The sequence below is a fragment of the Sturnira hondurensis genome, unplaced genomic scaffold (assembly GCF_014824575.4).
Source record: "Sturnira hondurensis isolate 20B ecotype Veracruz unplaced genomic scaffold, ASM1482457v3 Scaffold0013299, whole genome shotgun sequence".
Classification (NCBI taxonomy): domain Eukaryota; kingdom Metazoa; phylum Chordata; class Mammalia; order Chiroptera; family Phyllostomidae; genus Sturnira; species Sturnira hondurensis.
The window spans coordinates 5,214,318-5,232,509 of NW_028085930.1; the positions used below are offsets into that span (position 1 = coordinate 5,214,318).

Here is an 18,192-nt window from a genome sequence, read left to right on the forward strand (position 1 = left end):
AACTGGCTGTGTAAATGTCGGAGGGGCTGACCTGAAGGTGGTTGATGCATCCTGGCAGAGAGAGTCCAGGGCCAGGAATCTTCCAGGAGGATTCTGGGTCTGGCACAGCCACCAAGGGATGCTCCAATTCCGTGTCAAACAGATATGACCTGGCATCAGGCTCCAATAGCTGTGCATATCCTCACAATCTCCTTCACACTGGGCACCCTGGGAGCCAAATGACTCTGCAGTTCCTATCCACACACACCTTCAAGCAACACAGCCCAGATATTAACTGTCAAAAGGCATGCTTTTCAATTGTCCCGGACCTGTTAATGTCAAGCTTTCATTCTGATGCTCTGTATTGACAAACACGTTCAGTCTAGCCCTGCTCCTAAAGTTCACTAATGTTAAGTAGGTGCCTTACTGAGTGCCGATTCCTTATCTCTACAGTGCAGACAACTACCTCAGATGGTGTCGGAATAAGTAAGGCTAGCGAAAGCACCTTACGCAGGGCCCAGCTTCAGTGGGTACCCAATACATGTTCTTTCCTTCCTTCCTTCTTTCCTTCTCTCTATTATATTTTTCCCAAAAAAAGAATTTAAGAGTCTGACCCTCCTTCAGTACCCCCTCTTCTCCTTCAGCCATATTCTTTCTGTTTCTCCACTCAGGACCCTCTTTAATCCTACTCTTTCCTTCATAAGTAGACCTATCATACTTATTCCAGGTTTATTTCAAGAGATAGACTCGTTCATCTTCACAACACCAGACATAAAGCCTGGAATGCAGTGCCTGGTTCCAGATAGAAGGGAAGAATTTGTAAGTGATGGGGATAGGAGACAAGGCTGAATGATGAGTGAATGGATGGGTGGAACATGTGAGATGGAAGGGATAGATGGACGGGTTGGTAGATGGATTGAGAATTGACGTCCAGGTAGAGAAGAGCAAATTTCTAAGTGAGATGAATGGAGGAGAATGTGGATAGATGGGGTGGATGGGCAGACAGGAAAGAGTATGTGAAAGGGGGGATTGGTGGGTGGATGAGCAGATGGACAGAAGCACATGCCCTGGTTGGCTCTGGGCGGAGGCAGGGAGGTGCAAGGAACTCATTTCCATATGTTCATCTCACACGGATGTTTTTGCTCTGTCTTTTTCTGCTCTCAACCTGTAAAGATGCAGGAGAGGAAGAGAGTAGCTGATAGCAGCAGGGGTTGAGTACTGCCTTCATTCTAGCTTTGCCAAGCCCTCGCTTAGTGAGCCCTGCCCCAGACTCCAAGCATCACAATGCTCACAGCTACAGGACTGGAGAAAGTGCCCAGGGCCCATTTGCCCCTCCCTGGCCATTTCCCCCAGCCTCACCCTCCAAAGATACTGCCCAAAAAAGAGACTGTCTTAGCAGAGTTTTGAAGGTCCTCAGGCTCAAAATCAAAGGCTGGAAACCCACCCATTCCACTTCCCAGCCTCCCTGTCCCACAGTGCAAGCTTGCACACTGACCAAGCTGAGGTTCGGCTGAGAGTCACTCCTGCATGGCCCTCACTAGGTCCAGAGCTCTGGAGACCAACAATCATGTCATCCCCACTGCCTCATTCCAGTGACAGAGTTCCTGACCCTGAGTTGTCACAGCAAAAATGTTTGTGGTTACATAAAATGGATAATGAGTCTTGGACATGACCGACCATCATGTGGAAGAAAATGGAATGTCTTGGGAAACCACGGTCGACCTTGATCTGGGAGACTGAGTTTGAATCCCAGCTCTGCCACTTCCTGTGTGACCTGGCACAAGTGCCCACACCTCTCTGAACCTGTTTCCTCATCTGCGAAATCAGGATAATAGTTGATACTGCTCAACTATCTCCTGAGGCTGTGAATATCACATCCCAGATGGGCTTTGAATGTAGTCCAAAGGACTACATTTTGAGGACCTCCCACCCAGGAAGCCTTGATATCCAATCCCTGAAGCCCAACATCCCTCCTGTCCAACCTCCTCACTGGGAGGGCAGAGCAGGACCTGTGGGGAGGAGACTGGCAGGCCACGGAAGGGGACATGCTCCACTTTCAGGTTTCTGTAGCTGGGACTATGCCAGTCACTCTGACCTCAGTCTTTCTCTGTGAATTATACAAAGAGGGTTCTCTGACAACGAGGCATGTGCAAAAGTTTCCACCAGGCTCCCTGCCCTCCCCCTCATCTCATCCTTCCCAACTTTGTACGGACTGTGGCTTATTAGCTGTTCCCGTCCAGCTCGCTGTGTCCTGTGCCTGCACACGTGAGACTAAAAATACCCGTGGTTCCTATGAGAGGCTCTGCCCCGGGAATGGGCGAGGCACAGCCTACCCTGACATGAAAGACTGGCTCCCTCCCCGAGACCCAGGCCACTGGGCCTGTCCTGCGGAGGAGTAAATGGGCGCCAGTCCCCTCCTGGCAGCCCCCAGGGGTCTACGGGAATGATCAGAAAGGCTGTTCTGACTTCATCCATGTTTCAGCTCCAAAGTCTTTTCTGTGGCCTCCTGGCCATCTCATTAGATAACCTGCCCAGAGCCAGGTGTGAGGACTATCTCCCAGGGGACACGAGTCACTCAGAGCCCTGCCCTGGGCCCTGCAAATGGCCCGCCCCAATCTCAGCCTACACCTGGAAGAGGCATCCATGCCCCTTTTTATTAAAACTGCACACTTGTGCAGAATGCCAAGTGTGCTGTAGGCTTGCTGCCAGGGCTGGGCCCACATAAGGAGCCAGTGTTGATGCACGAGAAAAACTGTGTGAATCAACTTCTTGACCCTCTGTTGCTTTGTCAATAAAATGGGCACAAAGGCATTGGCCTGACCCTGGGCTACGGTGAGGACTGCATGAGTTCATGGGCATAAAAATGCAGAATTCGCTACAGAACTAAGTGACTGTCAGAGAACAACTCTAGAGCACACCGCAGGCATGAGGGCTCTGTTTCCATAGGAGAGAGCGTGGTGGATCGAGGACTATGCAAGGGGCACTTCAATAGCTGCAATAAACACTTGGCGAAGCTAAAGAGGTAATCTCTCCATGGGCTTTCATGTGCCACTGGATACCTCTCTTGGCATGGCCTGAGATAGTTTGGAAGTGGTGGTGAGAGATAAATTGATTTTCATCATCTCCATCCACAGGAAAAGGCCAAGAATGCCATAGAGTAGGACGACTCCAAAACTCAAACCACCTGGAATTCGGAATTTAGCACTGCGCACACGTGCACATCATTATACGCAAGAAGAGGGGGGTGGAAGTGAGGGAGGGACAGGAAAATAGAGAAAGTCGATGAAGGTGTCGTGGACAGAAATCCTGAACCAGGGAATGGCTGATGGGCCAACATATGGAAAGGTTGAGGACGGAAATTGTGCTTAACAGAAAAGTCACAGCTCTGACTCCTGGCTGGGGCGGGACTGAGCATCGCTGTCAGAACCAAGCTCTCCCCAGATTCGTGCTCCAGATGGCTCTGTCAGCCACGGAGGAAGGAGCCTTTGTCCTCATTTAACCTCCTACTCCTCCACTCCCCGAAGGCCTGAGAGAAAAACAGAAGAGCATTCGTTCCAGATCCGTGGAGGGCTGTTATACCTCCAGGCTAAAGGGAGAAGTCTTGGCTGGCTCAGAGCATTCATTCTGTCCAATTTGAGTCAAACGTTAATTGAGCACCTCTTGTCTGCTACCCACGTAGAAGGCACCCTGGGTGGGGGGCAGTGGGGGACCAGGGGAGAGGGATACCACAACCTGGTCCTCAACAGAGCTTAACATGGTCTCAAGCAGTTTGGAAGCATAATCTTTTTTCAAACTAACATTTAAGTGTTGGTGGCATTCCCGTAAGAAGTGGGGACTAAGAATAGGAATGCCAAAAAATCACCGCACACATGCACACGCCCACAGGCACACACACGTAGACTGAGGTAAAGGAAAAGATTGTTCAATCTCAGTAGAGATAAAAATAAAAATTCGAAAGAGCTGCAATGCAACAATGATATTGCAGCAAAGCACACAATAATAATACCGTGTAATGAAAGCGCCCAGTGTTGGCGATGGTGTGTGGGGAAGGTGACATCTGCAGCCGGGGAGGTGGCAAGCAGGCACAGTCATTCTGAACAGCAACCTGACTTCAGGTGCGTAGGCATATCCAGCGGTAAAATAGTCACGACCTTGGACTCAGTTCACTTCCCGGGACCTACTCTAAAGAAATAACCAGATATGTGGTCAAAGGTGTGAGCACACAGATACTGGTCAGCACATTATTTACAAACATGGAAAATGCGAATCAAAATGAAAGTCCCGCAACAAGCAAGTAGAAAATGTGAGTGCAGCATGTCAGTATAATGGGGGATGAGGCAGCCTCTTAAATCGGGTTTTGAAGAGTTTTTTGTAAACTATTCATTACACAGGTTAGGTGAAAAAAATTATGATACCAAACTGTATGTGGTGTGATCACAACTTTATTTTTTAAATAAATACACACACACATATATACACAAACAGACAGCCATTTATTATATACATATGTTGTAAAAGAAGGAAATGCTAAATAATAAAATGTTTAACAGTAATTGTCTCTAGATGGTGGGATTTGGTGCTTTCATTTTCTTCCTTACATAGTTTTCGCCCTTCTAAATTCTCAATAATAAGCCTGCGTTTGATAGAGGGCCTGCTTCACTGGCCCCCGGGGAGCGCCAGGGCTCCGCTCACCCAGAACTGTCACCTGCGCCTGAGCCGGGTCTGCCCTCCAACTGGCCTGCCTGCTCTGACCAGCCCCTGGCAGCGCCGGTGCTCTCTCGGAGCCCAGTTCCCCACGTGGTCTAAGCACCCGGTGCCACACTCCCAGACGCCCTTTCTCTCACACAGCCCATGTGCAGTGTTTGACTATCTTTCCCTCTCATGAACTCTCTCTGTTCTTCTGTCCCTGCTGACAAAGACCACCATCACTGCTCAGGCCAGCAGCCCCACCCAAACTGGCCCTGACGGCTCTCTGGCTCCCCTCTGACCCCTTCGCTGTGCGCCATAGCATCAACCAGACCATCCTGCTTTCACTTTTTGAAACGTGTCATCTTCTCTCTCACTTCCAGCACACCCCCACCCAGCCCCTCTTTCCCAAGGCTGCTCCTCGGCCTGGAAAGCCCTCGCCCTTCTTCCCTGGTTCTCTCCTACCCATTCATCTCCAGGGTCATTGTTTAGATGTCAGCTCCACCTAGTAGCCTTCCTGGACCTTCCTGTCTGGGAGGACAGGTGCCCCTCCTCTGTATTTACTCGGCCATTTCATCATAATGTCATTGTACACAGTAGGGGCACAAGAATAAGCTGCTGCCTGGGCTGGGCAGCATCTCGGTGGCAAACCAAGCAGGATTAGAGAGCCCTCCTTATGGTCTCACTGCTGAACGCTGAGCTATGGCAGCAAGTAATTCCTTGTCAGGGCTCTGAACATGGCAGACCTCTGCCTGCCTCTGCTTCCCCCGCAGGGTGACCTCACTGCTCCTGAAGGCTACCGGATGCACCTGACCACCAAATTGTGACTACTCCCACTGCCACCACTCATGCGACAGAGCCTAGGAAATCCATCCCCAAAGATCCAGCTCAAGGCTTGACCTCAAAGACTTTTTCCAAAAGTCTCAGCAAAGATCTTAGGCTCCTGCCTCAGGTATGGGGTCTGTTATCGTGACCGTTAAGACCATTTTCCCTGCAGGATAGTGGCTGCTCTACCGTGGACCGGGGCACTAAGCAGCCTCAGCTCACAAGCACATGATGGCCATGGGGGAAGGGGCCCCGCGCATGAGTTTTAGAGGCATGCAAGGTAGGTTGTCAAGAGTTAGGGTGTCACCTGCTGCCTATGAGACACCTGTGGGACTTCGGAGAGGTCACTGCAGCCTCTGAGCCTCAGTTTTCTCGTATACAACGTGGAGGTAGTCCAGAGGCACATCCCTCTTCCAGTGCAGTGGGGGCAGGAAGGAGAGACGGCTGTGCCAAGCCCGCGATTCTGCTGCAGAGGGTGCTGCTGCACAAGGCTGATGTCAGTCCTGCCGGGGATGGATTCTGTGGCTCGCCGAGTCTCTCTGTGATGGCAGGAAGGGTCGTAAGAGTGACACAGAAGGGAAGGCAACTTCTGCTCCATGAGAAAATCACAGATGCCTCCAGTTTCTTCTGCCCCCTCTCTCCAACTGTGGAACCACATCTATGTGACCCTCCTCAGAGCAAGAGCCACACAGGGGTCTGGCCAAGAAATGGGAAGCTACTATACCTTTAACAAAGTCAGAGCTCGGTGCTTATTTCATTTAATCCCAGCGACACCCTCCCCCATTTGACAGATGAAGAAAACGGAAGCTCAGGGAGGTTAAGTGCATTGCCCAAGGTCACCCTGCTAGGAGGTGGAGCCTAGAAATACACGGTTGCTGGGTATAACTGCCCCAGTGGGAATTGACAGGTTCTCTAAATTTAACGAGCATAGGAACAGAGCTGGGATAATCTTCCAAGTCCTATTAACTTTGGGGCTGATCAAAAAGCGAGGCACCTCAGAGGGTAGGCATGCTCCAGGAGCTCCAACAGCTTGGTGACCAGGAAGTCTTCAGGGCGGAGGTGAGGCTGGTATCAGGCCTTGAAGGATGGCTAGACTATAGCTGCCAGGTCCGACAAGGTCTTTCAGGAATGGGTGGCAGCAATAACAAAGGCTCAGAAGAGGAAGGGAGCTGAGCAAAGTGGAGAAGTGGAGAGGCCAGATGTGGGTGGGGAATGGTGGACATGGTTGTGGCTGCAGCGTGTGTGGGCTGTCAGGGAAAGAGGAAGATGTGTGTCTGCAGAAGCTCAAGATACAATTTGCCGACAGAGGGTCTGTTCCTTGTCCCAGTGGTTATGGGAACAATGAGGGGCAGGGGCAGTTGAGCAGAAAGGTAGGCTCACCAAATTACACCTCATAGCCTCAGTCTCCCCTCCTGCCTCCCCGCTTTCTGGATACATCCATATGCCCTCCACCACGTCACCTTCCCTGCGCTGTCTCCTTGGGTACCATGGATGAAGGGATGGGTCAGCAAAGACCAGGGATAGGAGGAGTGGGGAGTGAGGAGAGCATCTCATCCTTGTGCCCATGCTCCCGGCAGGGAGCACTCTGCAGACCCAAGGAGCCAGCTGCCGGACTGCGGGCCTTGGGATGGAGCCTTAGGGAGTAGCTCCAGGTTCTGGGCAGCTTTGGGATCCAGAAGCAGCAGCATTTCCCAGAGCAATTAGGGCAACACCACCCCTTTTTCATGGATTTGCTCCAAGGCAGTGTTCTCACTGCATTTTTGTCTCTCTGAAGCGTATGTCAACATCTGGAGACACTCTGGGTTGTCACAACTGGGAAGTGGTTCTTACTGGCATCTAGTCGGTGGATCACAGGGATGCAGTCACAATGCACAGGATATCCCCCTACAACAAAGAATTATTTGGCCCCAAACGTCCATAGTGTCACAGATGAGAAGCCCTGCTCCAAAGGATCTGTTTTCAAGCACTTGAAGAAGCCCCTGGTTGGCACCCCCCCAAGTCATCATCTCCTCTCAAGGTAGCCCTGTGAGGGGCTGTCATGGTGAGCTAGGTCCCAAGTAAGACACTGTGGAGTGGGGGTGTAAGTGTGGGAGGGTGCTAACGCAAGTTTCAGGCAAAGGGGCTTCAGCTTCCCCGCCCTCCCCACTTCCAGTAAGGATGCGTGTACACAGGAGCTTCCGTTGGGATCTGCACCCTCGAAGCAGGTAGGGCACACTGTGCCAGCTCATATAGGGGTACACTGGGACGAGAGAGCCGCCTGAGCAACCTCCAGGACCCTGGCAGCTTTGAATACTCCTTAGTTCTTCATATACTCCTGTACATTCCCAGCCATCTAGAGAGCAGCAAGGCTTAGCCAGCCTCCCAGCCACACGCTCGGACATGTGTGTGCACTAATGCAAACAGGACAAGAGAGGCAGGACTCATTGCATGAGGAAACCTGCCTTAGGAGTCACCCCCCTCCACTGGTCCCTCTGCCCAGCTCTCTAGGATCTAAGGACTCCGGTTCAACAGTGTCAGAAGCCAATGACCTTTCCTTTCCTCAGATGCCCAGTGGGCAAGGGGGTGGTGGTGATGCAATGAGGCAGCCGCCTTAACGGGCAGCCAAACTGTGAGCTACAGTCAGAGGAGAGAGATCTTCAGAGTCTGAGGGTACAGCTCTGTGCACCCCAGCTTCATCACTGATGTGTCATTTTACCTGTCCCTTTCCTCACCCTTAAAATGAGGTAAGAATGTGAAAATTTATTTGCAATAGCCATGTGATGTGGGTGAGAAAATGGAGGGGAGATGGCTTGCCCAAGGTCACACAGGGAGTGAGCTGAGACTGAAACCCAGGCCTGTGCAATACAGTTGCCTCCAAGGGGGATGGGAGGGTTCTCAGAGACCCTGCTGCAAAGCGGGGTCACAAAATTTCAAGATGCAAAGGATTTTAGAGCAAAGGCCTCCGCGAGCTCGGCATTTATTAATGGTGGAAATTTAAGTTAGGGGACTGGCTCGGGCGGGGTGGGCCCCTCGTGGCAGGGGCTAATGGGCAGATGCCACTGTAAACACTCTTGAGACCTAGAGCCAAAGGCCCTGCTGCTGTTGGCTGGGCAGGCCAGGCCCCACTAAAAATAGAAGGACTCTCAGGTCCAGCTCCCTGACCACAGCAGGCAGGCTGCTCCCTGTGCCCCAGCCTCCTCCTCTCCCCTCCCCCGTCCCCACGGGACAGGAACCGGGCTTCTAGAAAGAGCAGAGATGTTAAGGTTTTTCACTTCCGGCCAGAGAGGACTGTTAAGTTGATGCCCAGTGGGCGTGTGTCCAAATTCTTGTGGGTAGTAATCGTGAGGAGGTTCTCACTCCAAGATCCTATCTATTTCCTTCTTAGAGAGGGAGATGTCAACCTGCAAAACCCACCCCAGGATGAAGTAGAGCCAATGCCAAAAGTTGTTCAGTTTCTCCACACCTCGCAAGTCAATCTGGAGCCTGCTTATTGTTTTTCGTTTCCCTGCCTAAACTGACTCTCACTGTTGACAGCACTGTGCGATTCTGTATTTGCCATGGCTTTCAGAGAAGGACTGCTACGGTCCTTCTTGGGGAACCCCCTACCCCCTGGAGATGGCAGGGATGGAGCGAGCCAACCAGCCAGAGGACAGTCCTGAAGTCCGGGACAAGTGCTTCCAGCGCTAGGGACAGCAGGCAGGGGTGCATGCAGGGCGGGAGGCTCTGGGGCCCGCGTCCTCGGTGCAGGTCTGGGCTCAGCCGGGGATTTCCTTTCAAAGGTGACTTAGAGCTGCTTCATTAGGGGAGCGCCCTCCCGGGCGGGCCCTAATGGCGTGTTTGGCAGAGTCAGCGAAACGCAGCGCGCAGCGGCTCGGTGGCAGGGGAGCGCCCTCTCCCGCGCCCTCGCCCTCTCCCGCGCCGGACGGGGAGCGGCGCGCACGGGGCCATTTGCAGCGCAGGCAGGCTTGCGAGCAGCCGCGGCGCGCGGGCGGGGAGTGAGGCGGCACCATGGCGCTGAAGAAAGACAGCAACGCCGTGTCCTTCGACATGCTGCTGATCGTGCACTCGGAGAAGCGGCGCGCTGCGCAAGGCACGCACTCGGACGGGCAGGCGGACCCGGGCGCACCGCCTCAGCGCAGAGGAGGTAACGCGTGCCCGGCCGGACCCCTGGAGGCCCCGGCACCTCGGCCTCTTCTCCCCAGGGCCCACCCGCCGTGGGGGCGCCTCACGCGCCCCAGAACGAGGTCAGCCACACCGACCCTCTCCCCATGGCTGCCTGCACCTCGATGCTGTGGCTCTGGCGTCCCTTGGCAACGTGCAGCCCCGTGACTGCCCTGAGTTGACTCCCTGTGCCTGCCTGTGGGTGCTTCCCTCAACCCCGGCTGCCAGTTTCTCCAACTGCTCTCTGAAAGGTGCAGATTGGGTTGGAAGATGCCCTGAAAGAAGGGGCCAGAGCCTCAGGCCTGCCTCTGGGTGGCCAAAGCCAGCTCCCCGTATGGCAGTGCAGGGTGCAGGGTGCAGGGTGCAGGGTCCCCAAGGAAATCTGTGTGCTGAGTCAGACTTGAAGATGGGGCGCTCCCATCATGCCCTTGCACAACTCGAAGCCTCAGTTTCCCTTTTTGGAGCCCTCCCCCCCCCCTTTTCTACGGAAGGCATAACAGGTGTAAAGGGCACACAAGCTTGGATAGGGTTAGGCTTGAAATATGTTCTTCCCACCTTAACTTAGTTTTCCTTTCCTTCAGACTTCCTGGTAAAGTGTAGACTGATAAAATAAAGTGACCGTGTACAGAATGACTGGGGAAAGCAGATCCTAGGCCTCTGTACACTCCAGAGAAGAGGACAGACACAGCGTGAAGAGGGTAGAGATGCATAATAATTGTTAGCTAAGCCCCTCAGATGTCTGAGAACCTCTGGGTCCTGGGTCTAGGAGGAAGCCCTCGGGAACCCTGGCAGGGTGGTGTGTGCATGCACTGGACTGACTGTGCGCCCGTGCTTTGAGAGTGGTGCTCAGCAGCCGGAGCAGTAAAACGGCTTCTGCCTCCAGCTTCCCCTCCAGCTCCTGAGCTCCTTGAAGTCTGCCTTGGCTCTTCTGACCCTAGAGTCCCCTTGTACATTGAACATCCCCCTTCCACCTGCCACACTGAAGCAATGATGCCATGGATGGCTTTGTCCCCGCCAGTCACAGGGGCTGGAGCTGCCCCATAGCTCCTGGTGACCCCTTGGGGAGAAAAGCAGGGAAAAAATGATTCTAGAGAGCTGAGAATGTTGACAGGTACTCCAGTCCCGAGAGGAATTTGGGGGCCAACAGTTGCTTGCGTTGGTTGGTTCTTTAGTTCTCAGAGCTGCTCCTGGAAGAAGGGGAAATGCCCACCCAAAGTATTTGCAATGATGAAATTGGCAGAGACTGGAGCAGTCTGCTGAGACTGCTCCAACTAGACACGACTCAGTCCAGAAAGCCTCACTGTGTGAGGCACAGCCAGAGGGCCCCCACGAGGCCCAGCTCTGGGTCAGATAGTGAGTCCTTACTTCCATCTCCCGCTCTGATCACGTCTCTCCTAAACACTCTGTCACTAGCAAGAAAGGCTGAAGAACACAGGGAAGCTCCAGGAATGCCTGGGGTTGGCACTGCTGCAGAAGGGGTCAAACAGCTCCCACAAACCCCACATGACTCCCGATCAATGCACTCGATCTGGAGTCAGGGAAAGTAGACCCTGCTTGCTGAGCCCTTTCTGCTATTTTTCTCCAACTAGTTTCCTAACAGATGTTTCTTCCAGAGCCTATGTCAGTGGAGAGACCTGTGTCACATACTCAGTCAGACAGTTCTCACCAGAGCAGAGATGAGGGAGCATGCACCAGAGCTGAGGCCTGCTGGGCAGTGGGGATGTCTAGGAGACCCCTGGCTAAGCCAGCTTCCAAGCCCACGCAGTCTAGGGAGGGGAAATGCTGAGTAAGATTCGCTTGTTCCAAGGCCTCTTGTTAATGCACAGGATCCAAAAGTCACCCATGCCCACTTCCAGGCATCTCCTGTTTCCTCCCCACTTCAGGTCCTCAGCTCTGCAAAAGTGGGCCTGAGCTCAGGTACCGTCACCATGCAGAAGACTGAGTGAAGAAGTGACTAGGTGACTTTCTGCTGTGTCTTTGTGACAGAAAAGTGTCAAAGGGACAGGAGGCAAGGAGTGTAGCACCAGGGATTTGGGCTGCAAGGCTAACAGGTGCTCTCTCCCTTTTCTTCTAGGGCCCTAGCATCTTCCCAGCCATTCCATTAGAGAAATGCTTCTCAAAAATATGCCTGGGGGCCTTCAAGTCCTCTCTGGCCATGGACAGGTGGCGTACAGGCACCTGCACCAAGTCTGAAAGAGTTTATTGTTTTAGGTTTTATCCCCAGAGTATATGTGACATGAGCATTCCACTCCAAGTGTGTGTGTGAATTCCGGGTGGTAGGTCCCAGTTGCTGACTGCAGAGGGTTCTGCTGAAAGGAGGGACTTGGGGTGGCTGAGAGAGCTGGAGAGCAGGCCTGAGGCTGCGTGTCTGGGAACAGCACCGTGAGTTGTGCAGCAGAGCTGCCACCAAGGAGCATTATGTGCTCCTTTTGCACCAGGAACTTGATTTTTTTGCAGCTGTTTCCACTGCTGGAACGTATGCCAGCTCTGTGCCAGGAACTGGGTGACCTTGCAGCCCCCACTTCCAACTGTCACAAGAGAGAGAGCTTTCATTCTCTTCATTGTCACCTCACCAGGTCCCAAGACAGAATTGGACACAGGTGCTGCTGACTGACCATTCCTAGGCCACACACATTCATGCTCTAGCTGCAAGGGAGGCTGGGAAAGCAGGAAATCATCACTTTCCATTCCCACAGGGATAGGCAGTCTTTGCCCACTCTCACCCCACATCAAAGCTCTAAAATGGGAGATTTGCCACATACAGAAATAGGCAAGCAAATGAATGGCATACATCTTCAACAATAATCCTTCCTTATTTATGCAATGGAGACATGGGAGTGAAAAGTGGGCCCTGTACTGAGAAAATTGTTCCTGGATGATCCTAATAATCAACCCTACCACCTTGTAGACTATCATTTTAATATTTTTTAATGTTTTAAATTTTGAGGGTTGCACTCATGCTCCCAAGTGCATCTCATTGATGGGCAGCCTTCCTCGGGTCCCAGGACAGCCAAGTTCCACCAGCCCCACTTTAACCCAGAGACATAGGCAACTAGCGTGTCATTCACCAGGGCTGGGTCTCCACACCACAGAAAGCCTCACGCCATTCCTTGTTATTTCACAGGAGGGGTCGCAAATGGAATACGGAACTGGCAGAAATTAGAAGGAAACTGCTCGGATGGTAAATTCTCTTCCTTTTTTTTAATATCTGGAATTCAGTATGTTGAGAAATGACTGGACGAATTGGGTTTCACTTGTTTGAAGACTGGCTCTAGTCACCTAACCACACAGAAGTGGGGGCTTTCGACTGAGCCGGCCTCTGGGGCCACTGGAAAGTGTTCCCTGGTGTCAGGCCCCCCAATTTCCTGGAGGCTAGAGTGGGGGCAATGCCATAAGCTTTTGTACCTTCTTGTTCATGTGGAATGTGAGGTTTGGGTGTGTCCCCATGGAGGTGGGGCTGCTCCTGTCTTGCAGGGCATCCGTCTTTTGAAAACTTTCCTGAGTGGAGAGGACAGCGTCCTGCCTCGAGTAGCTATTACTTGAGGCCTGGGACCCAGAACACCGTAAAATCTGAGAGCAGTCAGCTTCCAGAGCCTCCTCTCTCTGGTGCCAGGTGCCTGTCTCCCTGCAGGCCCAGGATTTCCTGGGAATTCTTTGCATAGACCAACTATACCGGGCCTTATTCTGTGCCTTTGAGAGATGCATTAGCCCCACCTCTAGGAACAAGGATCAGAGTAACTGCGCTGTGGGTGTGTGAGAATTCTAAGAAGAGTCAGATCTCCACTCACAGAGCCCCAGTAGAGGGCTCATCAGACCCTGGGTCAGATGACTGACTCATCCAAAGCTAATATGAAGGAACCACCCTCCATGGCCCTCCACAAATGGGGAGACAGAACCACAACTGAACAAGACCAAATAATTGTGCCCTGCCATCCTTCTAACAGTAACGAGAAGGAAGGATAGAGTTCTAAAAGTAAATTCATCCGTTCATTCATTGCCTCAGTAAAGGTCTGCATGCTTCCTCAGTGCCAGGCAAGGTTCTAGTTGTTGGGGGTAAAACAGTAGACAATGTAGTCAAGAACTCCTGCCCTTTCAAGGTTACATTAAAATTATTGTAATCATAACACCATTTTCTACAGTTGAGTCTCAGCATCTTGGAAGTGAACAGTATGACTGTGTGTGTCCTCTGCCCTGTGCATGGGGACAAGTCATTCTCAAGACATGCACCGTAGAAGCCACCCCTCTGAGACCCAGCTGATGGGCATGCAAGGATGGGATGGCTTCTCTAACCCTGCTATAGAGCCATCAGACAGGAGTGCGCCTACTCCAGCTCTACTGAAGCAGATGCCAAAGTTAGTGAAACTGGGCCGCAGGCTCGTGAGAATTACATAAGACTCAGACCTCCAGAGACCTGTTGGACACAGAAAGGGATAGCTCATGCAGGCACGTGTGTCTGGCCAGTATGCACACAGGCATGCGCGCTGCAGTGGGAGGAAAGAGATGTAGCATCTTGGTTCATCACAGCCCTCTTACCTTGCCTGGGTTGTCTGCAATTCATCTTATGTCTTCTCAGGCATATTATTTCATCAGGAGAGCATTGAAATCCACCAAATTCAGCCTCTTTTTATCATCTTCAGGGTTTGTGGTTTGGGGGAAGTGGGGTGAAAAAATACAACAAAACACAGAGGGACGTGGTAATTCTTACAAGACTCTTCTGAAAGATTTGAAGTAGGTCTTAGCATAATGTGTCAGCCAATAAAGAGGATGGTTAAAGTAATTCTTACAAAAACTAAGAGTCTCAGATACATACAGGGCTGAAGAGAGACTGCACAGAGGCCTTGAACTCAGACCATTCCACCAATACATGTAATTTAAACTAAAATTGTATTCATTTTTTAAGTGGCACACTTGCATGCATGCAGAAATTAGAGTCATCGCTGTTTTCTGGTGGTGAGAGTCTGGGTACATATCTGCCTTGCTGGCACTCAAGGCACCCAGCCCTGGAAACTGAAGGAAGCAGCTGATGGCTTGAGCTCCTGGAGTGTGCACAAATGTGGCTGAACATAGGACTGATCCAAAAGGGCACATGTGCCCCTTTTTGCTGCCCTGTGCACTCCTTGGGCTGGGGCGTTGGCAGGATGGGGGGGAGCCTGGAGTGATCCAAACTTTTTCCAAGCAGCTGGTATATGGGGCTTAGCCACCCGCCCCACACCCGCCAGCTTGTCCAGCAATGGGCTTCCCCTGCTCTGATTGGCTGCTTTCCTTGGTCCTGGCTAAAGTCTGCCTAGCAGCACAGAGACTGACGCCCCACAGCCACAGGGAAACCAATTGTGCAGCCCTGACTATAAATACCCCACAGCAGCTATGCCAGCTAATCGCCTTCCTTGAGGATTCCCTTCCCAGATCTTGTTTCTTCCCTGGGCCAGCAGAAGTGCAGCCAGCTGTGCCCGCAGGAGGTGGCCTCCCTCTTCCCTAGCCTGAGTCTGGCCTGAGCTCCAACCCAGCATACCACATCACACTGGGTTGGAGTTCTTGTGGAGCTGGCCCTCAGCCAATCAACCTATTGCAGCCCAGGGGCTCAGGGTCCTGGCTGGCCTGCTTTTAGTAGGAGGCTGGAGCCAGCAGGCTTCTCCAGGGCAAGACCCTGCCAGATGGATCGCAAGCCCAGCTCAGTTCCCTTCCCACCCACCATGATTGGCTTCTGCCTGGACCTAGGCATGGGAAGCACTGAGTAGCATACCTAGTTGGGTACATGGGGGACATCATCTGAATGGAACCTGGTCAGGCCATTGCCCCAGAGTCATGCTTGTTTCCACGCCCAGACACCGGTCCCAGTGGTCACTTCCAGTGGTAATCCAGACAGCCTTTCTGCAGACTGGTGGGAGGCCAGGGCAAAGATGGCTGGCCAAGGTGTTAGCAGTGGGGGAACCTCCCCAACTTCCACAACCTTGCCCTTCCCAGCCCCTTCCCCCACCCCTCTGAAGCAGAGATTCAAGGGCAACCTTAGCAAGACCAGGCTACGTCAGCAGCTATAAAGGGAGCAATGTAGGAAAGGTGTTGCTTCCCAAAAGAGGGGCAGGTAAGCCTGTGGGTTCCTCCTCGTGGTGCATGGCAGAAATGGGGCATCTCTCCACAGCAGCTTGACCCCACTAGGCTCTGAGGACAGTTCTGTGTCCTTGGGACAGCAATGTCCTTAGCACAAGGAGAGCACTTTCATATAGTGGGTACCCTGCAAATGTTTGTACAACTGAACTAAACTGCAAGTCACCCCAACTCCTAGGCTGGAGTAGGAGGCAGGCTGCCCCACTCTCAGAGGGAGGCAGGAGGCTGAGCTAAAAGTCAGGAGTCTTGGGGTTCAAGCCCTAGGTCTGATGCTCCCTAGCTGCAGAGTCTGGCAAAAAGTTAACCAGTCATAGCTATAAGTCCCTTAGCTGTAGTCCTGGATGGTATAGCTCAGTGGATTAAGCACCAGCCCAAGAACCAAAGGGTCACTTGTTCGATTCCCCATCAGGGGAATGGTCAGGTCCTGGGTTGCAGGTCAGGTCCCCAGTAGAGGGTGCATGAGAGGCAACCACACGTTGATGTTTCTCTCCCTCTCTTTCTTTTTCCCTTCCCCTCTAAAAATAACTAAATAAAAATATTTTTTAAAAAGTTCCTTAGCTGTAAAATCAGGGCAGGAACCTCTCAGCCTGCTCTCCAAAAAAGTGGGAATGTCAAGCATCCCCATGCTCTTGGAGACTGTGCCCAGCGACACCAAGTATGAAGTGGTGATTACTTAACATGCGAAAGTGTCCTCAGTTCCTTCGGAAGAGTCCGTGTGGGGTGGTGAAAACATAATACAACATACAGATGATGTATTATAGAATTGTACACCTGAAACATACGTAATTTTATTAACCAGTGTCACCCCAATAAATTCAATAAATTTTTTTAAAAGGAAGAGAATCTCATTAGTATCTTCAAAAATAATCTAAAGAACTACATTCATGATGCTATAAAAGTTTGGATATACAGCATCTGGCAGAAGTAACACCTGCTTGAATGTCGTTGGTAGGGTAATAATATGGGTGTAATAATTTATAGTTTTAATTTGAACATTTCACCTAGAATGTCATATGGTGTGCTTGGGTGTGCTATTGTTATGTTACAGAATTACATGCTTATGATTCTGTAATAAAAAATTTTGTAATAAAAAAGGGTGTTATTTGTGCCAGACCTTGCATTTATTTTGAAAACTATGAGGAAAACTAAAAACCGTGAGTCCAATAATCCAAAGAAGCTAGAAGTGAAAGTACAAAAAAAGAATCTGTGTTGGCACCCGCTGGGCAGTGTGAGGGTGGGTGCACAGGGCTCCCCGTCCCTTGCCCCTGCATTCAGGGGTGTATTCACGCCGCGGGGCCATGCAGGTGGGTGGGCACGTGTTCGGGCCAGGCCCAGGATGAACTGCCCCCCCCCTACATAGCCTGCTTTTTTTGCAGACATACACAGCTCCCCACTCTGCCCCAGGGAAAATTCCACTGTGGTCCCAGTGGTCACTGCAGGTCCCTCTGTCTTCCTTAAATAGGAAACCTGGCAGAGAAGTGGCATCCTCAGCAGACCCAGGTCATCACTTCCTACGACAACCAAGGTAAGGAATTCGCTGCCAGTCATGACCTGCTCTCCAGCTCCTGTGAGCCAGAGACAGCCGAATGCAGAGCTCGGACTGTGGGGAGTAGGGTCCTCCCTGCCCCGGGGACATCGGAGCCCCCTTTCCCTCTTCTCACATCCATGGGAAGCAATGAGAGCATGTGTGGTAACATGGGATCAAGAAATAGTCCTTGGGCTACAGAGCCCGCTGATGTCATTGACGTCACCATAACTAACATTTATTGAGCGCTCACCACGTGCCAGGCACACAGCCAAGCCGTTTACATGATTCTCATGTAAATTAAGCCTCACAACAATGCTGTTTGATTGGTGCTCCTGTAATCCTCATTTTACAGATGAGTAAACTGAGGCATGGAAAGGTTGACGTGTGTTCAAGATCAAGTGGCTGGCAAGATTCAGAGCTGGCAATTGTCCTAACCAGAGTTCACACTGACACTGACCCATTCATTCCCGCCAACCACCACCAAGTCCTGAGCTGTTAACCTTCAAACTCTGTTTCCACCACAGCCCCCTACCCATGAACCAGCTTCCCCCACTGGCTCACGTGGAGGAGCAGGGCTCCACCATTGAACCTGGAGGCAAGGCCGGGTTAGAGACCCCCACCCCGCTTCAGTTTCCTATTCTTCATTAAAGACCGGGGCCTGGTATCTGAGAGCTCTCCGAAGAACGGCCCTGAGAGTTCACCACCGGCACTCTCAGCACTGTTGTCCTAACCCATAAAGAGATTATCTGCCGGGGTGGGGGCATTGGTGGCTCCCTGGAGGGCTGGGAGCCTCAAGGAACTGCCCTCCACAACACATGCAGGGAGGGCCTGTCAATGTGGTCTCCAGGACAAGGCAGCTGCCTGTCCCTGCAGCCTGGGTCAGCACCTCTTTAGGTTAGAATTCTAGCTTTTAGGCAGGTGCCCTGCCTCCC

General features: G+C 52.0%; 1 protein-coding gene across 1 annotated transcript in view; it reads left to right on the forward strand.

The window, feature by feature from the left end:
* The first annotated feature begins 9,404 nt into the window (after nt 1-9,404).
* Nucleotides 9,405-18,192, forward strand: part of KY (kyphoscoliosis peptidase) — a 45,117-nt gene continuing 36,329 nt past the window's right edge. The window contains exons 1-3 of the mRNA XM_037061236.1: nt 9,405-9,613; nt 12,755-12,811; nt 17,195-17,257. Of these exons, the coding sequence (XP_036917131.1) occupies nt 9,478-9,613; nt 12,755-12,811; nt 17,195-17,257 (256 nt within the window). The 5' untranslated portion in view covers nt 9,405-9,477. The remainder of the gene's footprint in view (nt 9,614-12,754; nt 12,812-17,194; nt 17,258-18,192) is intronic.